The sequence below is a fragment of the Lampetra fluviatilis genome, chromosome 10 (assembly GCF_964198595.1).
Source record: "Lampetra fluviatilis chromosome 10, kcLamFluv1.1, whole genome shotgun sequence".
Classification (NCBI taxonomy): domain Eukaryota; kingdom Metazoa; phylum Chordata; class Hyperoartia; order Petromyzontiformes; family Petromyzontidae; genus Lampetra; species Lampetra fluviatilis.
The window spans coordinates 6676163-6701250 of NC_136284.1; the positions used below are offsets into that span (position 1 = coordinate 6676163).

The 25088-nt window shown below is 45.1% G+C and overlaps 1 protein-coding gene across 5 annotated transcripts in view; it reads left to right on the plus strand.

Moving 5' to 3' along the window:
- Window positions 1-1098: 1098 nt before the first annotated feature.
- The window catches only part of LOC144934498 (CLIP-associating protein 2-like), a 77729-nt gene continuing 53739 nt past the window's right edge, over window positions 1099-25088 (plus strand). The window contains exons 1-17 of one of the 5 annotated variants that reach the window (XM_078860317.1): window positions 1099-1735; window positions 3925-4012; window positions 9038-9307; window positions 9745-9833; window positions 10627-10719; window positions 12169-12314; window positions 12698-12833; window positions 13933-14003; window positions 14713-14772; window positions 15218-15295; window positions 17801-17962; window positions 18057-18100; window positions 18964-19149; window positions 19711-19737; window positions 20480-20608; window positions 21844-22026; window positions 23363-23497. In XM_078860317.1, the coding sequence (XP_078716443.1) occupies window positions 3937-4012; window positions 9038-9307; window positions 9745-9833; window positions 10627-10719; window positions 12169-12314; window positions 12698-12833; window positions 13933-14003; window positions 14713-14772; window positions 15218-15295; window positions 17801-17962; window positions 18057-18100; window positions 18964-19149; window positions 19711-19737; window positions 20480-20608; window positions 21844-22026; window positions 23363-23497 (1885 nt within the window). In that variant the 5' untranslated portion in view covers window positions 1099-1735; window positions 3925-3936. The remainder of the gene's footprint in view (window positions 1736-3924; window positions 4013-9037; window positions 9308-9744; window positions 9834-10626; window positions 10720-12168; window positions 12315-12697; window positions 12834-13932; window positions 14004-14712; window positions 14773-15217; window positions 15296-17800; window positions 17963-18056; window positions 18101-18963; window positions 19150-19710; window positions 19738-20479; window positions 20609-21843; window positions 22027-23362; window positions 23498-25088) is intronic. The other 4 variants (XM_078860321.1, XM_078860320.1, XM_078860322.1 and 1 more) reach the window with 4 other exon arrangements.

The following is a 25088-nucleotide window of genomic DNA, read 5'->3' on the forward strand; positions in this document are numbered from 1 at the left end:
ACTGACGGATTAGCAAATTTTCAGCTTTCATAAATATTATTTGGGAATTTCAAACTGTTGCATATTTGCTCAAATAAGTATGTCTATACATAAGCCTGCTGTTTGCATAATGCACCGCACGTCAATAAAACACCAGGCATGTATGCTTGAGTGTGTATGAATACATGTGGAATATATTAAATAATATACTGCGTGTGGGTGTTTTACTCCGCTGTGTATTTAGTGCACAGATAAACACACAGACAGTATACAAATGAATATACAGCACAGTGCATTTGTATTTGCATGCTTTCTGTGCAGTTAAATGTCAATTCTGTGCATGCTGGATACCGCGCAAGCAAACACACAGACAGTATATAATTTAATATATACTGCATATGTGCGTACTTACCTTCTGCTAAGGTATACACAAATACAGTAAACATATAACATTATATACTGCATGTGTTTGATGTGTGCATGCTGGATTCTGCTGAAGCAAACACACAGACAGTATATAATTGCATATATACTGCATGTAGTATACATACAAGACATGCGTGCATATTCTGAGTACAAATATACATGCGTGGGTACATATCAATAAACGCAGCAAATATGAAATTACACACTGCTTGCGTGTTTACTTTAGCGGTACATGTATGCAGTAAATGTTGAGTGTTCATTTCCACAAGGCACTGCTATTTTACAATACAGTGCTTCCAATTGAAAACAAAAATAAACACACACCACACCATTCTTTCAGCACGCACAAGCAACATTCATTCATTCCATCCTCTCGTTTGTGGTACAGCTGTATGTATCATTAGGGCTGCAAACTGACATTGTTTGTCCGTCTTGGGGTAGGTATATGGCTCGTTTTCAAATTCACCCCCCTCCACAAAAATGCTAATGTTTCTGCAATGGCATTGCAGTTGTTAATCTGCAACACACGCACGAAGGGCATCGATTCTTCTCCCCTCTCGTTTCCTTCCCCGCTTTGGGCTTTGGCAAGACGGAGAACGCGCTGGGAAAGAAGTAAAATATAAAACATATAAAATCCTCGTGTTATCGTCGAAATAGGCAGAGCCTTGCGCGTGCGATTGTGATGTGCGTGCTACCAAATGTGACCTCATTGAGCCGCCCTGTGTCTCGCACGGGGAAGAGAGAGGAAGAGGGAGGGGAGATGAGAGAGGGTAAGAGAGAGGAGGAGGGGAGAGTGAGCTGGGGAGAGAGAGGAGAGATGTGAGAGGGTAAGAGAGATGAGGAGGAGGAGGGGAGAGTCAGCTGGAGAGAGAGAGAGGAAGGATGAGAGAGGGTAAGTGTGGAGGAGGGGAGAGTGCTCTTATTCTAGAAGGTTTGTGCCGTGCTGTGTTTGTGTGCGGAGCGCGCCGTGCTCGCTTCGCAGTGCCGGAGGAGGAGGAAGCGGAGGCGATGATGGAGCAGTGGGATGAATCCATCGCATCCTCCACAACCACCCACCCCTCACGTCCTCTCTCTCCTCCCAATGAGAGAGCCTCTCCCGCATAAAGAGGCAATTGTGACCGGCGGCTTCTGTCCCAACGCTCTCGCTTGCTCTGCTCTCGCTCGCTTGTTGGGGGGGTTTTCTTGTAAAAAAAAATAAGAATCTGGACATTTATTTATTTATTTCGTCCGCTAACCTCCCCCACCCCGGCCCCCCCACCCCACCGCCTCGACCATCTCTCGACGCAAGAAGAAGCGTCCAACATTCATCACACAATGGCTATCGGGCAAGGTGAGTGAGCGCGAGAGAGACATTTTGTGTGGATGTTGCTTTGGGTTTTGGTGGTGGGGGGGGATTGACGGGGTTGATGGTTGTGGTGGTGGTGATGGTGGTGGTGTCGTCTGTCCGTGCATGCGGAGTGATGCGGCGGCGGTGCTGAATTGTCAACGAGACGTCGTTTGGTGCTGCCCTCGGCTGCGTCCTAATTTGCCCGATGGCAGCGGGCAGGCAGCCCCCCCGGCTCCGTGTTTCCCACCCACAACACTGCCCACCCACCCACCCCTCTCCTCCTCCTCCTCTCCCACCTCCACGCATGCTAAAATGTACAATGTTCACGGACCAATTCCTCCGTTGCTGCAGCCTCAACGTAGCGAACCGGTGCCCGTGCGCGATATCGCGGCGGCGGCGGTGGCGGTCACGTTCACGCAGCCAGTGGGGAAGAAAGCCATCGTCTCTTTGCTGCTGATCTAGGGAAGGTAATGTCAAGGTTGAAAGATATTTGAGCGCACATGGACGATGGTTCAGCTACGACTGACGCAGGCATACAAGAATACAATTGTGTGTTTCATAAATCAAAGCTTGCCTTTGCCTGCTCCCCACAGCGTTTGTATTCCCAGTGCAGCGGCAGCAGCAGCAGCGAAATGTGTTTGCAACGGGAAGAGATTGCAGTACTGTACAGTGTATTTGAACCGTATCATTCTAAGCGTTTGCAGTGGCACAGTTGGTAATGTGTGTCAACGGAGGTTAAACCTGGCTTGCTTGCAAATCATTCTCATTAAATTTATTTTCTGTCGGTTAACGTGTAGCGATCGAAGCGGAATTGCCATAACGAGCATGACGTTTCCTCCCCATGCCTGCCATCGCAATTACAGCGTCCGTAATTGCGAAGAGGATTTTAAATTCCTTTTGAAGATTTGATATTTTTTTCTGAGAATGTCCCCTTCCTGACATCTTTGCATCGCAGCCTCCCAGAGGTTGGAGCTCCCCAACCGCCTGCAGACTCTTTGATTGATAGCATTGAAGTGTGGCACGGAACGAGACAATCTTGTGCTGTGCTGTGGGTCAGAGATGAGTTTCGGATTTTTCAGGACAATTAGGGATCTTAAAGTGATCATTTAACAAGCAATTCGTGCTCACAGAAAGTCGACCAATGCCACGTAACACCACTTTGGCGGGAAACGCTGACCAGATGCCATGGAAGTAACCTCGCATCCTGTTATGTCATCTTTCCGGCTCAGTGAGAAACAAAACACTTTTTGGATCATTCAAAAAATGCCATATATCTTTGCTCGAGCTTTCGGACTAATCCACAAATGTAGAACACATTCCTGGTGTGAGCTCATGTGGCCTCCTTTCATCAAGAGGGAGTCACTTGGCTCACGAGGTCTCTACCATCAATGTGCTCATGTCAGGTGTCATGCATTCCCATTACAATGCCAAGCTGAGACAAGTCTCTTCTCATAACACGCGTGTTCAGGAGCAAGGCAATGCCAGTAAGAAGGTGATAGGTTATGAACATTCAAATCTGTCCATTCAGGGAGCTTTTGGTGTTTTCATATATATAGTTGGCTGACATTTCAATCAAGTTCCTTCAGAGCCAACAGAGAGCAATAACAGAAGCATACAAGAGTCGGATATTACAATTTACACCATGGGGCTTTGAGAAGAGCGGGCAATTTTAAATGTTTACATTTTAGAGATGGATGCAGTGATTGTTTTTAGAGTTGAGGTTCCACACCGCTGGCAACGCAGAACCATTAATTGCATTTATCTCTTTGCACATGGCAATGTATTGATGTGCCGAGTGTGGAACGTACGGTGTATATCTTCCGTCAGTCAAATATGTGGGGATATCGAATTCACCTGCAGATGATGCTTGATATCCAAAGAGACACATTGACGCTTAATTTCGTCTCATGGGAAGCGGTCTAAGCGTCTGCTGATGAACTTATGTTTGACCAAATGTAGTGGGGATTTCCCCCCCCCCCCCTTTTTTTCAGTACTGTTAATATCTTTGGCGTTGAGCCTGTTTTTGAGTTGTTCCAGCAGCACTTGCCAAGTCGTACAGAAGAAACGCGTGGAATACTAATCGAATCGCCGAATGTGTGCCAGGTTACTGTACATTCGGCGGGAGTGCATGTGGCATTTAACAGTTTGACAGGTCGTTAAAAAAAGTGATTGCCACTTACCTGTGTTAACAGGTAAGGGCAGGAATGCCTTTGGATGATGAAATCCAATGCTGGGGAAGAACATTGGAAATTGTCATTGAAGCAGCAGTCATGTGGAAAGGTAACGAATACGCCTGGGGAGTGGAGCGATCAGCACGCTGCCCTGTAAACTCGGCAACCTGAGTTCAATTCTTCACCACAGTTGACATCCTTAGCAAGTTGTATATGAACCAGTCCCATGCATCCGCTTCACGAATCCACAATGCCAGTGTGGTGTGTGGAGACTTTCATCCAGCAGTGAAATAACGAGGGTTCTACTGGGGTGGAATTTTGGGTGGGCATTGTGCTTTGAACCCAGCGACCTGAGTCTGATTCTCAGACTCGGCTACCGCCGACGGTGACTGATATAGATGAACCGGCCAGAGGCCACCGCTTCACAAACGTGCAATGACTAATTTGAAGAAGTCGGTCAAACAACCCACGTCAAAGACCTGGTGTGTGGGTAGGTCTTCATCCAGCAGTCTATTTCCTAAGAGAATAAAATAATTAATTCGTATTTTAAAGAAACAACTTTAACATAATTTTAGTTCGTGGAAGCCAGTGGGCTTAATATTCAAGTGAATCGACTGTAAAAACGTTTTTCATTGTAAGCCGCTTTTCCGCTACTTACAGGAGGTGACCTTTTTTTAGCCAAATGCCTGACATCTGGCTGCTGGAGTAAACACGCGGAAACCCATGAGTGCGTGTGGGTGTGTGTGTGCGCGTTCATGTATGTGCGCTTGTTTCAATGTGTGCATGTGCGTTTCTGCATCTTGGTGACCTTGATTTGCAATTTGCGGAACCGTGTCCGGGCGCCGTCCAGTCTGAGGCGGTGGTCTTATGACCAGCCTCACGCCACAGTGTATAAAGGATTGCCTTTCAAAATCCCACTTGCATTTGGGCTCTTTGTCAAAGGCCACCGAAAGCCGTACTGCAGACACTGTATTAACACAAGTTTAATAATGGAGATTAAACAAAGCAACAACGTGAAATGATGGCAAATGCCAATGTGAATTACGTATACGTATGTTGATCTTACAATTTAGATTTAAAGCTTTCGTGACTGCAGGGATTCATATTCTTGGTTCTTTCGGTAAAGTCACGTAGAAGGGAAATAAAAATTAAACAATAACATTCTCACGACGTTTCGATTGCAGCACAAGCAATCATCACCAGGTGTGAAAACCACAGCAAGAACATTTGATTGCTTGTGTTGCAATCGAAACGTCGTGATAATTGTATTGTTTTATTGTTTTGTTTTGTATTGTTTTATTTTTATTATTTCCCTTCTACGTGACTTTACCGAAAGAACCAACAATATGTTGAACTTATTTCACACCGCGTTAATGGGAGGTGCGGGGGAAGGACAACAAACTCAACTCAAAAATGTTATACAACTTTAACCTCGAAGTAAAAACCAGCCACTTCTTCTTAATACAATAATTGTGACATGTCTACAGATAAGTTACACAGTTCATGGCCCAAGACAAGGTTTAAATGATCACTCGCCACTGACGTTCGCTGCTGTCCGGTAATCGAACCGAGGTCGCCGAATTCATAGCGCATATCGCGTGAATAGCTGGCAACGCACGGTGGTCATCTTCACGGTGTAGTCAGATAACTCCGATGAACAATTCGGCATGGGAAAGCCTTCATCCAGCAGTGGAGTGACAAAGTGCTGTACGGTGCACGTCATGGCATCATCCACATGTCGTTGCGTGCCTCAGTTTGACGCACGCAAACGTGAATGTCAGTCCCTGTTATAAGGCGTCGGGTGAAATTCCTGCGATGCCAGTCTCAGCGTGTTCTTGTAAAAGGTAAAGGTGCAGCCATTACAATGTGTTGATCATGCCACTGCTAGCAGAAGAGCCTCCTCCACTAGAGAGAGAGAGACAGGCAGCTCTAGATATGTCCTCGTCTAGAGGGCATGTTTGACCAACTCTTACATGCTGGCCAAACGTCTCGGAAGAGGTGGGTATACCCACACTTTAACTCACCACACGCAACTCGTCGATCAACTAACTGCGGTGTTCCCATTTATACTGATGGGTGGATAGAGATGGAGGGGGGGGGACTTTAATAAACTTGTCCCATTGTTGATGACCTCTGGATTGCAAGTCCATTGTCCCCACCATTACCACCGTGGTGTACTGTACTTGTATCTGCGTGTACATATAGCCACGTGTACATGGTAGTTCTATGCGCATGTGGCTGTGTATCCACGCAGTTGTGTGCTCATCTAACCGTGTTGTACCATGTGTCTTGCGTGTACATACAGCCCACGTGTACGTGCAGCTGTAACGTGGACATGTTAACTGCGCCCTTGGGGGGGTATATCCTGTGGTCACTCTGCCTGCCCACGCTTTGCTGTTGCTGAGCGTACGTGGAGTGAGAAAGCCACGGGTTTTCTACACACGACCTCCAGCTTATTCCTGGGCACGGCTGGGCCTGGCTGGTTTTAGCACGATCTGAACCAATCTCTAGCCAGGAGCGGCAAACATCGCATGGCCATTGCTTTGATATATGGCATGATCGGGTAGTAAAACCACACAGTTCTGTGGGCAGCGAGAGGACAGCGGAGGTGACAGTCTGCTGAGTGAACATATCTCGGAGGTACAGTAATCATCACGGACTGTTTTGTAATAATATTGTTAGAACACTAAAATGTTCAGTGCAATGGCTCATGCTAGAACGAGGCTGCAGCGTGAAGCTAGTTAAATATAATTAAAGCTAACGGTGCATGATATATACGGATAAAATTCAGTTTCTGGACTCCATTAAAGGGACAGATGCCCGGGTGTATAGCAAGCTTGTCGGTTTTTTGGCAACATGGACCAGACTGCAGAATTATTCATCGGTGATGCGGGAAGGCTTGAACAGTCATGTTTGAGACATGACTTCAAAGTGAAGGATAGATCTTGAAGACAGGCAGCTTCTCCAGAGAGTTCACACCTCTCGGTCATTTGAAATGGACACTGCAACGCATGCGTCTATACATCAAGTTAGGGACGATCCGTGGCTTGTGTTGTTTCCGAAACGTCGTGATTTTTTATTTTGTTTTATATTACTTTTATTAATTTAAATTTTTTACCTACGTGACTTTACCGAAAAAACCTAAGAATATAACTAGTGCCATGTTCACAACGGTGTTTTAAAGGAAAATTAAAAGATACATATTGCTATACTCAGGAATTGTTACGTCGACCTCTCTCTGTCTGAGGACACTTCACATGTCTTGAAGATAATCACAATAGCCCTAAACCAATTGCTATGAAACTTAACCACACAGCCTAACAATGCCATTGCCCAGAGCTTTTGAGAAATATGTGCAAGAAAATACTCTCAACAAAAGCATAAAAAAATACTTTATGTTGTGTACCAGTGTGATTAGCGCATATGTTAGGATGCCAGTGTGTGGGTGTTAGAATGTTATAAAATATGTGAATTTTTATATACATTTGCATGTTTACGTTTGTGTGTTTTTGTGCACACATTCCTTCTTACGTTGAATTCCCTAGAAAAATGCAGGCACCCTAAATGGATTGGCTTGCCAGTCTATTTTTAATTGCATATGCCCATTTTATTCCGTTTACTTACGTTATATAAATGTGTAAAGTCCCATTTTAAGTGACTGTAAACATTCTAGTGGTGGCTAGTTGGATCAGAGGCTCGAGAGCGGTGCTGGCATCTCTGAGATCCAGGCAGCCCCCTGTGATTAAACCAGGCTCCCACGTGTAGCGATGTGATGGTCTCTGGCCAATCACCAATGACTACACTAAAAAACTACGATACAAAATGTTGTTCTTTGCTTAATTTTACAAAATAGCAGCTCAGATAATAAACATTAGTTTTACTGTCACGTGGTAAACATCGCTCAGTGGCAGAGCAGGTGAAAAAGTACTGTACTGCCCTTTGCTGTGTTGACCAGAGGTCGTTTAAGGGGATATCAGATGCATTCCTGTAGTATATCCACTTCTGTGGCCCATTCTCTAACTGGAATACTTGCGCTGCTTTCCCTGAAATCCAAATGGATACTCCATCTCATGACATGAAGCCGATAGCACATTCGAATGAAATTTTAAAAATATCTAAACTAGATCAATACATTGACTATTTTTCTACAATGTTTAGTTTATATCTATGTATTAATAATAGTAGATTACTGTAACATAGATCAAGGTTACCACATTGCAAGACCATGAAAAAAAAATCTACATGCATATATTAATTGTTGCCAGTACTTGTATTCATGGCTCTGTCTTGTAAATAATACAGAAATACCTTACATATTCTATTTCACAGCACAGGCCTGAACTACATTCCATAGGAAATGTATTATAATTTAACCTGATTTTTTACATGAAAGGCCTTTTGGGAAATTACACCTTTAATTCGGCCCAGAGTTTTGACCCTTGAGATACGTGGAAATTGTCACCTGCTGAGAAATCCGTTTTGAATTTGATCTTTAAGTAGGTGTCTTCTTTCTCAGCAGAAACTGGTGTAATGAGGCTGCTCTAGCTCAATAACGGATCTTGCAAACTTTGCCTCTTCCTCCTTTAGTGCACAATCCATCATTTACCTATGTCTGGTTTTGTACCTTGATGATGCTAAAAAAAAATTGCAACCAAGGCACCGTGGGAAAGCAATCACCGAATTCCACTGTACCGTTTTGAGAGGTGCGCCCACCTAAATGTTCCACAGCGCGACGTTTGTTTCCACTGCACTGTGAAGAAAAATTGATTGCATATACTGTAAAGTAGGTTTTCATTGTACAATGTAATATTGAACATATAAAAAAAATGTATATGCACCAAATATGAATAATTTAATTACACACTTACATTCATGAAAAATCTAAAACATTGGTCTATGACACACAGCAACCAGAGTTTTTGGGGAGGTGGGTAGTGAAGGTGGTGGGGTGTGGGGGGGGTGCAGGAATGGTTCAAATATCACTGGCCACAGATGTTAGCTTTGGCTGGCCATCAAACTCACGTTGCCAAGTATTGGGGCTACTTATTTACAGTATTATGAAACAAATAAACAATTTCCAACCCCCCGCCCATTGGTTGTGCCTCTGTCTTCTGATGGTGGGTGCATTTGTCAGAGTCTGGGGTGGAGGAGGAAGATGACTCCGTGGATGGGATCCAGCCTGGCCCAGCCCAGGCCCAGGCTTTGTCTCAACAAGGCCAAGCCCAGGCTCAGGCTCAAGGCCAGGCCCAAGGCCAGGCACAGGCTCAAGTCCAAGCCCCGGGGCCTCTGCCACCCCCAAAACCACACTCCCGTGTGCCCACGGCCAAGAGAGGCCCTGGCCTGCCGGTGCTCCTCGCCCAGAGGCCGACGCCGCCACCCATCCCAGCCAAACCAGCCTCCCTAGGTAAGGTGCCGCACATGCGGATTCTGCCCCGTTTTCCTTCAGTCGTCAAAGTGCACGTTGACTACAATTAGGTTTAGTTAAAGCGGTAAGTCAGGAAAAGAACATCACAGAGTTGGTAGATCTTCTAAAGTCATCAAAGCTCTAATTCTAAAATTAAGCAAGTATTAAATGAAGTAACCCTCTGCAGGAATCTGAATTCCTATCTATCACGAGATAATGTACAAGTATTAAATATGGTAGATGGGTACAGGATCCTCAATGAATACGTGGAATCGCTCCTAAATCAGCATGATGTCCTCGTCCCAGAAAGTCAGGAAGCTTGCAGTTAGTCGCTTTGATAACATTTTGTCGTGAGCTAATCTGAAAAAGTGACTTCATCTACTGACACAATCACTTAATTCATTACACTGTGTGAAAAAACACGTGTCTATTTCCAGCAGCCGCATGTGGACCTGCAAGGGAAGGGGCTGGCAGTGTGGATCATGAGGACTTCATTCGTGGATTTGAAGACGTGCCCGTGGTGCAGGTGAGAGCCCCTTTGCCAATATTCTTTGAGGAAAGGCCATGAATAGCAGCCAATAACTCAGTCAGCCCCGCCCAATTTAGAGAGCCTTACCCACTCGATAAACAAGCCCCTGCCCCACACACTGAGCACTATCCCTGTTTCCAGATGTCGATTCTGCCCACCTAAAGATTCCGCCAACCTCGTACACTCCATAGGTAACCCTGGCCTTTGCCCACGTCACGAGTTGAGCATGAAGCAAAACGGTTTTTAAACATTAAGAGCATCATTCATGTGTTGGGGTAGAGTAGTGGTGCAGTGGTTTGCGCACTGGATTGTGGCATGGTATGACCCCCGAGTGATGGCGACGACATGGCTGGCTTCATCCAGCAGTGGATAGAATATGGGTGATGATGACTAGCATTAGTTATTTCGTTTTAAAGAGTACATTTCTCTTTTGAATGTATCCATTGCTATGGTGATGTTAAGCATCATCAAACCGTGACATGTCAGTATGGAAAAGCAGTGTAATCCTTGAGTGATAATCACAATGTATTTGTCTAGAGGCTTGGGGAGGATCTATTATAGCTCTGCAGCTTTTCAGTTATCATTGTATGTTGGCGTTAGTTCGGTGAGTGATAGCACTAATAGTAATAATAGGTCCAAATTATAGCGGGCGCAGAATTGTGCAGTGAGCCGCTAACCCAGTTTAGATGCGCGGATACAAATCAGAGGCAACACGATTGAAGTGTTCAGCTTTAAAGACTAATATTAATGAAAAAAATATGGATAATAAACGGTAATAATTATTTTACAGATCTACTCAAGTCGTGATCTGGAAGACAGCCTCAACATAATCCGCGGCACCCTTTCAGACGACAAGCACGACTGGGAGAAACGCATCGCGGCAGTAAGCACGCACTGTGGGGCCATTCACGCACACGCACATTTCCCTGCTCTGCTCTTCCAGTAGTCATGTCACATGGACAGATGTAAAAAAACATAAATGCAGTACAATCAGTTATTGATTATGCAGGGTAATGGAGGCAGGGGTGGCCTGGATGGAAAAAAAACACAGATAATGCAAAACGTGTAAATTAGGTTATAAAAACACAGTTGTCGTTTACCTATGAAGAATGGGGGGTGAAACCCTACTATGTGTCGTCTGTTTTTTATGGATTCTTTAAGTAAAACATTTGCTTTCCAACATGTTGTTGGCCAGGTGGGCACTGAGTCAGAGACCCGCGAAGAGCAGAATGGCTAGTAATTAAGCCAGCGCACACGTGAACATAATCACAGTTGATCTGCAACCCAGATAATCTGCTCACAGATAAACGAGGGTTGGCTGTCGTGCATATGGCGAAGCCTGGGTAGGCCTGCACGCAACAGTGGATTATAAAATGGCTGTATATTATAACGTTTTTAGAACGTATTATATTTTAATATTTTTCGACGTATAATTACAATAGAAAATATGTTTTATATCCATAATAGAGATTTGTTTGGGTTAGATCGCGAAAATATAAATGCGTCGTTAAACCCGCCACCATTCGACACAGCCAATTAGTAAGGTTTGTCACGTAAACAAAATATGCCAATTAGTTACTAGATCAGCACACCGGTGCGTTGAACTAGTAAACCCACAACATTTACATTTAGATTCCGAAGTTTCGCCGCTAATTACAACCAGACTCATCAGGCGACAGCCAGAATTGTGGATACATCCTCCTGTTTTGATTTTTCTTGGACAGCCAGGTACCTGTAGGAGGCAATACAGGATACAGGAGAAGGTTATTGGCCTGCCTGTGGAGTCTGGAGTTTCTTATCGCGGTTTCTACAGTTTCTCCACCTGGCTTCAAGCTGCCTCCTCATCATTGGGCCTTGCTGAACAAGTTCCGGACAGGGCAATGTATCTGTGCAGCCAACCTCCACCCACCATTGGGGTCTTCGTGACAATCCAGACTGCAGCTGTGGCACTGTACAATATCGCATGCGGTTGATGACTGTCCACTGACCAAGTGCTTTGGAGGTTTACAAGAACTACACATGGTCACCGAGGACGCTATTGCTTGGCTTGGCGATTATGCACACGCTAAATGAATGAATGGAGTTTGGTTGTTATCTTCTCACCTGCGAGGATTTTTTCCAGGCACGCCAATATCCACGCATGTGAGAACATTAGCCACACATGCCATGCAGGTCCCTCCTGAAAAAGAGACTTGAGACTGAGTGAGATTTTTGCTCGATCGTTTGCAGTATTCATCGTTTGTCGTGTCAGCTCACGATGCGGGATGCAAGCCTATTGCGTCTTGTGGTTGATTTGTGATCTTCGCGTTTCCTTGCTGTGGCTTCTTCACAGCTGAAGAAACTGCGATCCCTCGTGATTGCAGGGGCACCTGAATACGATTGCTTCTTTCAGCACCTGCGTCTGCTGGACAGCGCCTTTAAGCTCTCTGCCAAAGACTTGAGGTCTCAGGTGGTGCGGGAGGCCTGCATCACACTCGGGTAATAATTTACCACCCTCTCACCTGGTCCATGGCCTGCTCATTCACCCCGAGCAAACCACACGCTGATCTCACACCCGTTAACTTACCAGATATCCATCCGCAGCACTGTGCTTGAAAGAGCACTGCACTGACTTCATAGCGCATTCGTGACATGTCATTTGCAGTTAATGGGTCACCCGGCTAGAGAGGCAGTTAGCTCCCCGGTGGATCTAATATAATTGTTTTTACACATGAACTAAAATCAAATTGCACGTGGCACAGTGCCAGAACACAGAGGATGTGGAAATTGACGGTGGCCTTGGAGTTTGTGCGCTATTGTTAAACTTCACCTGCCCCATCCCCCCCCACTCCCCACCGCACCATCCCACCCCGCTTGTCCAGGCACCTGGCCACAGTGCTGAGGAACAAGTTTGACCATGCAGCCGAGGCCATAATTCCGACCTTGTTCAACCTGGTCCCCAACTGCGCCAGGATTATTGCCACCTCTGGAGTGGCTGCTATTCGTCTCATCATTCGGGTGAGGCTGCGTGTCCTTTGCGTGTATGTCTGCATGTGTACGTGTGTTATAACGTGAGGAGCAGGAGCCTAGTGGTGAGCGTACTGTGCTACAGACCCAGAGACCCGAGTTCGTTCCTGATCACAGCCAACATCTGTGACGAATAAATGAACTGGTTTTGGGCCTCCCCTAGGTGGACTCAGCCTTAAATGAGTACCGGTGCTGTCTACAAACATTAACATTGGGAGACACAAGCGGCTTGGCGAGGTTCTGGCCATACCACTCCGTCGTGTCTCTAGAGGTGCTTGCTAAAAGCACTCACCTTAAAATCCTGCTTTCGGCTGCACGGCAGATCTTGACTTGAATTATATTGTGTTCATCTTCTTGGTTCTTTTGGTAAAGTCACGTAGAAGGGAAATAATAAAATAATGTTATATTTTATTATGTTTTATTTTTATTATTTTATTATATCCCTTCAACGTGACTTTACCGAAAGAACCAAGAAGATGAATCCCTGGAGTCACAAAAGCTTTAAATCGAAATTATATTGAGTTGTTGGGTTTGTTTTGAGCGATCTATCAATGGCACGTTGCTAATTGTTTCATGCAAGTTGGGGAAATTCGTGTTTTGAAAGGAGCCATACAGATAAACAAGATGACGGCTTTGATTTGTCTGTACTGCAGGCTCATGTCACAAGTAAAATACATGCTTACAATTAATACAATTTATATTTATATAGCTTTGCAATGCAACCACATCTTAAGATGCTGTAGAAAAACACTGGGGCACGTGCATCACGGGGAAAGGAGGCATATATAAAGACAGAGAGACAGTCAGTCACAGATAAGAGGAGGAATGCCTTGAGCCTGGACTTTAAGAGGGATTGCACAGGGAATAACACTTACTGAATTAAAACTCCAACCTGTGAATGCCAGCGAAGATCTTAGTGGGCGCAGGAGGGCAGTAATGCACCGTGTAAGGATCTGTGCTTTTGAGAATTGGTGATAAAAGGTTTTATGAGAGTCTGTCAGTAGTGCTGCAGCAAACCTGATTGATGACGGAGCTGATTAAGCTGATGCAGGAGCCAGCTGCAGATAACGTCAACTGTTTCTACCCACAGCACACGCACGTGCCTCGGCTTATCCCGCTCATTACTGGAAACTGCACCTCCAAGTCAGTTGCAGTGCGCAGGTAATCACGCGAGCAGTCACTGCATTTATTTCTAGATTTTGAATCTCTGTCAATTAAATTATTGGATCAACAGAGAATCGAAGCGCCTGTGCTAAATCATTATTGTGTTAATGGTAATGACATGGTAATTATATATTCGAAGTGTCATTGAAGTCATTAATTTAATTTAGTAATGATTGCATTGTCTGTGGTGAGTAACTGGTAAAGTGTGTAAACATCAGTATTGGGGAGACGAAGGCAGCTAGGTCTCGTGCAGGCCACAAAACCTTCCTGTGCGCCATGCTGGTCTTAAATATATACTTACGAACAGTAAAGTCACGTAGAAGGAAAGTAATAAAATAATAATAATAAAACAATAAAATAATTCTCACGACGTTTCGGCCACAACGCAAGCAGCCGTCCTCAGGTGAAGACCAGGTCTGTCGGGGAGACAGCGTCTGAATGTCAGACGTCTGAATGTCAGACGCTGTCTCCCCGACAGACCTGGTCTTCACATGAGGACGGCTGCTTGTGTTGTGGCCGAAACGTCGTGAGAATTATTTTATTATGTTTTATTTTTATTATTTTATTACTTCCCTTCTACGTGACTTTACCGAAAGAACCAAGAAGATGAATCCCTGCAGTCGCGAAAGCTTTAAATCGAAAAATTACGAACAGTACTTGCCTGGATAGACTAGAAGACGAATTCTCGTTTTTGTGTTGCATGCAGGCGATGTTATGAGTTTCTAAACCTCCTGCTACATGAGTGGCAGTCGCACATCCTGGAGAGGTGAGGCAGTAGCGGAGATGCAGCTCATCATTGAGCACCCAACTAATTTCCACACCACTGAGAGTGGAGTGTCACATCAGCTGTGCCTTGCTAGTATGCAGTCCACGAGCTATGCAGACGAGCAGCTAAAAAATAAACTGTATTTGTGGCCTTTTTATTTCAGACCAGCTCACATTTTTTGTTTTAAAATTAGCCAACCAACAGGCAGCAGCGAAACACATTCGGTTTTTTTCATGCAGTTATTTTTTGTGTTGCTCGTTTGCGTAAGGCTGACAGCTTTTGTACATGCAATGCACATCGTTGTGTATCACGGATAAGAGGAGTTCTACTGTACGATAATGATATTTAATCTACACAACCACTTGCTACTAACTCAAGTGCCGAGCCGACTGTTAATGTGCCACTGGTTGTTTAAGGGTTTCACTCACTGTGAGTCTTCCTTCAGGCATGTTGCCGTTCTGGTGGAAACGATTAAGAAAGGCATTCCTGATGCAGATGCTGAAGCCAGAGTGGAAGCTAGGAGGTGAACACTTTCTCTTTTGTGTGTGTGTGTCCTCATCTTTCCTGTTGTGTGTGAGTACGGTCTGCCCAATGTGCCTTTGTGTTTTGGGAGTTTTGCGTGAGCTTGCTTCTTTGTGTGTCTGAGCCGGTGTATTCCTTTTGAGGCTACTCGAAATCCACCTAGCCTGGCACAAGTGCTGTGGTGACATAAAGGTCACTTCGTGGCGAATGGCTGCTGTTCTTGTTGGTGCATGCATGCACAGAAATGTATTTCTTTGTACGGCTGTACAGTTTTTTTGTCGGTCCACTGCTGGATGAAGACCTCACCACGTCTTGCGGATTGTGGGGGTTATTTATCTCTACTATTCTTTGGCCAGTGTGGGTTGGTGAAGGTGGATAGCGTAGATGTGGAAGCATAGCAATGCAGTAAACAAATATATATTTCTGCACTGCCCTCTACTGCCCACCACGTAGCTCTGTAACCATAAGACATCCTGTTTGTTCATGGTGGTCAGCCACATGAGCACTGCCTAGGCTCAAGCCTGCATAGCTTTTGTTATCTGATGAGGTCAGGCACATTTCAGGCAATTTTGTCATGGAAGTATTTCTCTCCTTGTCAGCAAATACATGCAAGGGAGTTGGATGTAGGCCAGAAGAGTAAAATTGCTGGCCTGTTGATTATTTGATGGTTTGTTTACTTTGTGCGAAGATGAAATGTGTGTTTAGGCCCCTTTTATTTCGTGGAGGGATGGCTTTTAACTGTTAACGTTATGGGCAAGTTGGCAGCTGAAAAAGTTCTTCAGAATCTTTCAGACAGTGACCATAAAAATTGTATACATGCTGGCATAGTGGAATTTTATCCATATATTCTTAACCCTTTATTTTTCGAACAAAGTGCCTTGGAAAATTAACATTTTAAAGCCACTATACTGCAATGCATGTGTTCAGTGTGGCTATATAGGCATTGGGGTTGGTGAATTTTCCTAGGATGGAAACACTGGCAATCTGCTGTCCCAGTGCAGTGCTCGGGCTTGTATTGTATCTTGTGTACACAATCATCATCTACTGTTGTCTATCCAATTCATGATGAAGGCCTCCCCATGTCGTTTCCATTCCTCATGGCCAAGTGCTGCTACCAAATATCTCGCTCCTGCATATGAATCAATCTCATCACTCCATCTCCACAGTGGTGGTCATCCTCTTAGACAATGTCTCTCCTTTGGCTTCCATTACATCACCAGTCTCATCCATCGAACATCATCCCATTTAGCAATTTGTTCTGTCCAAGCTGAGTTAATTTCCTTTAATTATAAATATGATGTCTCTGATTTGCGTTGGTTCCACAGTCCAATCGTTTCTCTTTCCAAGCGTGCATCTCTCCAACCTTTGTGCATTTTTCAGTTGTTGTGAATTTTTTATTGCTCTGTGTCTGTGTTCCCAATTGGTGTGTTATATGCACAATGTGTAGTAAATACATGCCTTGCTGCGTGGGAAAGAATTTAGAATTAAAAAATTACTAAGGATTTTTTTTTTGTCATCGATGTGCATATACTCTAAAGGCATCTGATCCATCTTCATGATAATTTTAGTGCAGCTGGCTACACTTTAAAATGTCTTCTTTTGATATTACGTGTAATGCTCAATTCAAACTCCACAATGGGTTGGTTTTGTGAGTACACTTTGGTGTCAAGTACTGTATTGTCTTCAGCACAAGTTGGCAGCCCATTTCTTTAAAACCACGTAGAGGGCTTTTTAAAATGCAATTTTCTTTCAACCGTAATCGCCTCACCTCATGCGAGACTTCCAGCTCGCCCGAGTGCCTCAGGACCAGTGGACGAGACTGTATAGAGCTTGCGAGCGACCGCATATACTTTGCCCACATGAACCTTCATGTGCATGAACCTTTACTCCCGTGACCCTTCGAGAGCATGAACCTTCACCTGCGTGAACCATCACAGCTTGAACCTTTGCTCGCAAGAACCGTCGCCCACATGAATAAATAAAAACAGCAGCATGAACCTAATAAAAACATGTGATTACATTTATTGTTGTAGTCAACGATCACTATGAGTGTATGAAAATCATCAAGCATGACGATTAATAGGACTGCTGCCCACCAAAGATAAAAGCTTGATAGACTATGACGAGACAAAATTAATTAGTCTGAATAAAGATGTAGGCTAAGATAATTTCTTACGGTGGATGTGCACTAAGGAAGGTAATTGGCTATATATATACTGAATTCACTAATTGGATAACATAATATATCAGGGAGGGGGATGGGGAGAAATTGGCGTGCCCACACACCAACTTTAAATCCATAAAAGTGGACAACATTGTTAACTGCTTTAGCTAACTAGCCTAGGAGAATGAATAAATGGAATCCACAAACCAAGCCTTGACTAAAACTCCGCAGGCTGTTGTCGACTAGACCTAAGACTATGATTAAAATGAAAAATTCAGACTAAATTAACACTGACCGCACGAGGCCCTGTGCACGCGTGTTCCTCTCCTCGCCTGGCTGCAGGGCCTACTGGGGACTGTACGGCCACTTTCCAGCGGAGGCCGAGGCTCTGCACGCGACGCTGGCGTTCAGCTACCAGAAGGCTCTCCTGAGCGAGCACGGCGGTGGGGCGAGCTCTCTCAACCGCTCCGACCACTCCACCTCATCGTCGCAGGAGAGCCTCAAGTACGGCGTCCTTGCTGGACAGGACGCCTCTGTTTATGTTCTACATGGAGGTGCTTATCTTGTCACCGATTATCTCATTTATTTCCCGTTACAGCCGAGCGCCACCTGCCAAGAGCTCCGTGACTCCTAAAATCAAAGGTACCGCCGCTTTCGCAATAACATTCTCAGATTTGAGGTCCAGCATGTAGCTTAAGCATTAAACACAGAAGATGTGTGGGTGGCTCATAGGCTAGAAGACTGGTATAATATTTTTTTTATATTTCACCTACAAAATATCCGTTGAGATGGATCGTCTTATTTCCAACGCTTTCCAGAGTGTTGACTTATTTACAAGCATTTAAAAGCTACCACCATGACCCTGAGTTTAAATCGAAGTTTCAGCCATCTACGGTTAAACCAGATTCTTAAGTGGTACTGCGGTGATCGTCTCAGCCTGGCCATCAATGACTGCACGAAAAAAACACAATGTTAAACTAATCACAAACACCTCCTTGGATTCGAACACATGATCTCCGCAGCACCAGCTCAGCAATCTGTCCTCGATGACCACTCGGCAAGCTCTGCCAATTATACAAAAATTGTTTCACGTGACAAAGTCTCCTGGTCATAGTCCTTTAATTGCAAAGGAGATCCAAACTTAAGTTTTTTTCTAGATTTGAAGCTTTCGTGACTGCAAGTATTCATATTCTTAGGGTTTTTCGGTAAAGTCACGTAGGTAACAAATCTAAATTAATAAAATAAAAATCACGACGTTTCGATGTAATCATTGATTACAGCAAGTGTGCTGTGACGGTTCCACCTGAAGACGGAAGCTTGTGTTGCCTCCGAAACGTCGTGATTTTTATTTTAATTTTACTTTTATTAATTTAGATTTTTTACCTACGTGACTTTATCGAAAAAACCTAAGAATATTAAGTTTTTTTCTCACGTCTTATATCCAGTCCTGCCTGTGTCTAGTACAGTACTGAATCCTGTCCACATTGCTTGTATCCCTCACCCAGGAGTCGTGTCCCGGGCCTACTGCAGATCGACGCCGCTGCCTCCTCCTCTCCCCGTGACTCTGCAGCGCTCCCGCAGCGACGTGGACGTCAACGCGGCCGCTGGGGCCAAAAGTCGCGCAAGCGGCGGGAACACGAAGAGGCTGACCGTGGCCGCGAGCCTCGCCCTGGGCTCCACCACTTCGCTCGGTGGGACACGCACCACGGTCGCCCCGTGTCACCATTAAAATACTGCTGGGGGCAGGAGCTGTTGTCGAGTGCCTCTATTAAGGGCAAGCACGACGCATGCCACGCATCTGAGTACAATGCGGTTGAGTGCGATACTCCGTGATGCCAACTCGTCAAAGCGTAAAGTCATCAAACGAACCTGAAATAAGTCACGAGATAGACCTTAAATTGGCCTAAAGACTCACTTGACAATTGACCAAATATTAACCATGGTAAATGATGTTTTAGCACGCTCTGTCACTTCTGCTACTGCAAAGGCCTCTTCGTACGTTTTTTTCCGCGTGTTTATTCGGCAACGCTGAGGTGTGTGTGTTCATGTGTCATCCACCACTGGCCGTCAGTGAGGAAAAGGTTCCCTGCCCCTGGCCTTCCTGGACACTGAGGGCATGCAAAACTTACGTTCGGCTTGTGCTCTGAACAAATGTAGTGTTGACAATAATCATTGACGTTAAAGACTGAAGATTAGCAGACCTTTGTGGTAAACTGATTCCGTCTCGTTGTGTCTGTTCCTTTACCGGGCAGCGGACAGCACGGAGGATGATCCTGGAGGTAAGCCGAGGCTGCTGTAATACTCGTCGTCTCTTACTCATATATACCTACCAGCCATGATCAATCCACTGCTGATTGAATACTTTTCCAAGCTGTTGCCATTCCCTCACTGTTCTGCGATCTGCCTAGCATCTGTCCATTAGCTGATTTCACTGCTCCATCTCCGTGGTGGTGTTCGTCCTCTCAGATGATGTTTACTCAAAAAGCATATATCTTTTTGAATATTTTTTTTTCATTGTTTCACGGTTGTTTCAGATTGTTAGCCACGAAAAGTATATTTTGCATTTGTTTGCACTGCACATGGGTAACTCCAATACAAGAACATGCAGTACAACGTCGCACATCTGACTCTCGGAGAACTGAGGTGTAGGTGGGCATGTGAAAAGATCAGATGTGTGAACATCTGTAGAAAATTACACGTTACACCACCATGCACAATTTGGTTACCTCGTCAAAAATAAAGCGCAGACTGCTTTAAACGTAGTAAAATGCTCAACTGCGCTGTAGAAGGGACAGCACCTTCGCGAGACTAAGAACACATCACTCCACGTGAAAAGGGCACATTTGTGAAAATGCCATGAAAGTGGCGATTGCACCGTGAGCAAATACCGCACTAGTTGGTGGCGGTTAATTGGTCAGGGTGGACACGTGACGGTCAGCTTTGCGGCGTTGTACTGCGTTGTTATTATGGGAGAGGAGTCTGGCTTCAGAGCTGCCTGCCGAACCGCGTCTGTGTTTCTAGGTCACGCGCGCTCGCGTCACACGGCACCGGAGAGCTTCTTTGGACTCTCGAGTGGTGGAGGAGGAGGCACGGTAGCCGCTTTAAGCGAAGTCAAAGACCGCAGCCGCGCCAAGGGATCGCAGTCCCAGCGTGAGTCCTAATATCCCAGCTAGTGGCGGCAGTAGGCATAGGCAAACAAATGAAATGCTGAGGGCCCCAAGCGACTCAAGGGGTGGCGGGGGGGGGCAGATTGGTGGAAATATGAGTGAAGCAAACATGAATTCGAATTCAAATCCTCATGAACTTGACAAAAAGAATTAACATACGAATGTTATTGACATTATTTTGTATCTGACTCTTCTGTCGCGTAACTCCATCGATGTCTCCTGTCCTCATCTCTCGTTTCACGAGAATACTTATCTGTTTCACCTTTATCGCTCTTCTCTCATCTCAATATAACGCTATCGTTGGCCTACATTTCTATTGTCGGACTACTCTATCTCGTGTCTACGTGTTTTCTGTCATCTGACTAGGAGTTTCTAAGTTGAAAGGGGGGAACCCCCAAAATAGTTTATGGTTAGGGTCGCAAATCGACCACCAGCACCTCTGCTCCCAGCCTTGACGTCAAATACACTTGTGCACCTGCGCACACACATCTGTTTTTAAATATTTTACAACAATCTTTCTGTAAGGGTATTCATATGTGCAAAAAGTGATTTCTAAGCAGCAAAATGCATGATTTGACCAGAGCATCGGATCTCCCATCATGCCTTGTATATCGTATAACATCACCATATTGTGTGTTTCAGGCAGACAGCCTTATTTTAGATCACCACTCAAAAGTCAAATGTGCAGCCATAATTTTTTGCTGTCAATAAATCACCATTTTTTGTGCATTTACACTTATCCAGCCTGTACACACTTTTCTGCGCGATGGATTTTTCACAGAAAGTGTTACAATTGGTTTACAATCTTTCTGTGTTTGCAAACAATTCCACGGTTTCTTCAAAAGATATCGTTAACCCACGTGTACATGTTATTATTGCTATTTATCTTCTTGGTTCTTTCGGTAAAGTCACGTAGAAGGGAAATAATAAAATAATAAAAATAAAACATTAAAATAATTCTCACGACGTTTCGGCCACAACGCAAGCAGACCTGGTCTTCACCTGAGGACGGCTGCTTGCGTTGTGGCCGAAACGTCGTGAGAATTATTTTATTATGTTTTATTTTTATTAGTTTATTATTTCCCTTCTACGTGACTTTACCGAAATAACCAAGAAGATGAATCCCTGCAGTCACGAAAGCTTTAAATCGAAATGTATTGCTATTTACTCGTGTGTGTGCACGCGTGTGTGCACGCGTGTGCTTGGTCGATGCAACAGCTGGAAGCAGGTCGGGTTCCCCGGGGAAGACGCTGAGCGTGGCGCCATCCCCCTACGGCTGCCTGAGTCTGTCGCCGTCGAGCGGCGCTCCCCTCGCCGTGTCTCCCACGCAGTACAAGGCCAGCCGCGTGCCACGCAGCCAGGGCTGCAGCCGGGAAACGAGCCCCACTCGCCTCTCGCTCGGTGAGCACGTGGGCTCGCTCGCACGCACGCACGCACGCTCGCACGGATTTGCGCATGCAGCACGTGCGCAAGGACATGCACTCACACGGATGCATGCATTCATGCGTGCGCCGACAAGCGCCCGGATGAACGCGGGAACGCACATGCATGGATGCTATGTATTTAACAATTTCCATGCTAGTGATTCAATGAATTGTCATGATTCGTGAAAATGAATTATCCTGATAATTATATCAATGATCTGTTTTTTTTTTTATTTAGGGAGTATATTGTTGTTTTGGCTCTAGGAGCCACAGGAGTTTCCATGGATGATTCTCACGTGCACAATTTGAAGCATGTATCGTGACCATAAGGATCGGTCGAGTTTAATCGACGAAAAGATAAATCATCATGCGCCTCATGGATGTATACTCTTAGGATGGGACCACAAACTCTGTATTGCCATCGCTGTGAAATTTGAGTTTGTAACCTTTTAATATTCTTAGGTATATGTTTTTTTAAAGTTGTGCATGGATTGAAATTTCATCATGAGAAATGACATGTGGCATTAAACACAAACAAATATTCCTGCCTATTCATACATTTATTTAAATGTTATAGTCAAACTGGATTGTGCTGCTTGTGATGCAGTGGAAATCCCTGCTCCTTTCTGTCATCATATTGTTTTTAAATAATCCTTTTAATTTTCTGACCCGGTCTCTTCAGTGCGACTCATAAATCCATGCGAAGGTGAAGCCTCATCACACGAGAAATGCCTTCCACTCCCACACTCAACTTGCTTCGACCCATCCCATCACACACAGTAAATCAGCCACAGCCAGGCCTCGTACGAATTGAAAGTGTAAATGGGCATCGTATTAAATCTTTTGTATAAATCACAGTGTAGATGTGGCCTTCTTATGCAGACCATCATGACCATTAACTCAAAGGCTTTCTTTTATCATTGCATTAAAAAGCAAAGCAATTCATTTATAGCTTTAGAGCACTCACTAATTATTCACACTGTATAATAGATGCATGCAACAGGATCGTTAATTCAACTTAAAATGTGTATTTACACATCTGTAAATGCAGACACTCAATCCACTGTTGACCACAACATTGCCTCCCAGCAGCCAGCTATCTTAATTTGATCTGGCTTTCTCTGCGTCAGTGACCCATAAAATATCTCTGCAACATGCACACTACATCCAGTATACATATTGCTATGTGTGTGGCTCCCACTACAGTCAACTAGAAATATTCAGTGACAAATGATGCCCTGCCCAGCACTAACCCTCTTGTCTCACCTCGCCTTCTCCATTCTCCTCCCCATTGGCGCACACGCTCATGCTAGCGCGGTGCGGCGGCGGCGGTGGCGGTGGTGGTGGCGGCGGTAGCGGCAGTCGAATCCCGCGGCCGAGCGTGAGCCAGGGCTGCAGCCGGGACAGCAGCCGGGACACGAGCCCAGCCCGCGGCCTGCCCTCGCTCGGTAAGCCAACCCCATTCCGTGTCGCTGCCGTGCACCCCCACAGTGCCAGACGCTCACGGTGACAGCTGCCATGTGAGGCATCGGGCTCCTGTTCTCTCGCTGTCTTTGCGCCGAGTGGTGTCACTGTTGTATTTTCTGCACTCACATAACCACTGCAGACAAGTTCTATTGGAACTGTCACTTGTTTTCAAAATCCTCGCACTGTGTGCGGCGCCGATCGTGCGGGTACTGATTTTCGCCATTGGTCAGAACATCTGTGGAGAACTGCAGGGTCACCAACTCCAAGTACAGGCGCATAAGGAAACCCATCAGTAACACTATCAATGTATGTATGTTGAACTTCTTTCGCACCATACTTAGCCAACCGTACCAATCGGAGGGGTGGATAGTGAGCGGTTCTAGGATTAGTGGCAGCCGAGGATTGAGGACATTGTGAAGGTGAATGATCCCTGTAACCACAGGAACACCTTTCACGATGGCTGTGGCTACTAGCGACGTGTTGAACTCCAGTCAAACCGCGAGCTGGAACATATTTAACGAGATGTTAATTTTTGCCAGTGACCAAGGTAGCCTTTACCTATAACTGACTGTCCCTCCCCAAATATTGTTATTACAATACAATGAGTCAGATCCTCATTGTATTGTAATAACAATATTTGACTTGACTTCCACGGGTGAGAACATATTATGTAATTGGTATATTGTGGTGGTTTTCAAATGAATGCTATAAAATTAGATGCGTTTTATCAATCCAATGTTCACGCAAAGCCATCAGCTGTGGCAGATACTGGGAGTGCGTGCGTGCAGTGGCAACATTCAGCTGCTTCTCACTTGCTGACTGCTGCCCCCTAGTGGCCGTTTTACAGATAAACATTTCCGAAGGTAAAATCCAATCCAACCGGCCAAAGCTGATGGGCACATTCAGCCAGAAAGGCTGTCGAGGTAAAGCCTGCCTGGCACGAGATATGATGGGGAAATTTGTAAATGCAATTCAATACAGTTTGGATTTATATAGCATCTAAGTAATGCCTGCATCTCAAGGCGCTGTACAAAGGTTGGGAGGGACATCTCGGGGGTTGACTGGAAATGGACGGACAGTTAACAACCCTCCGTAACCCCGGGGGAATTGGAGGGAAGGGGCGTTGGCCCGGATAAAACAAAAACAAGGTTTTGTATTGTCACTGCTTAAAATGGGGCGTGAAGAAGTAGAACGTGTTGTCAGTATCTAGTGCTCAAAGTTAATCAGATGACTTGCCGACATGTTTGTGGGCATGTTGGCACCGAGTCACTGGCCATCAGTGAGTGAGGAGCAGCTAGTAACTAAACCAGCATGAGCAAAGATATATATTGTTTTTGCCAGTACGCCAAATTGAAGGCTTAAGGTGCAATTGAAGACGCTCTCATGGATAGGAGACAGTCATAGGCAGGGAACAGAGACAAATTTAGAAACTTGCCAGGGGTTGGGACAGTCCTAAGATGGCAAATGTTATAAGTAGAGACCTACATTAAATTATTAAAAAATACCTCATTAAATATTATACTGGTAGGAACCTCCTGGTTACACCAGCCCACAGGGGCTTATTGCGTCCGT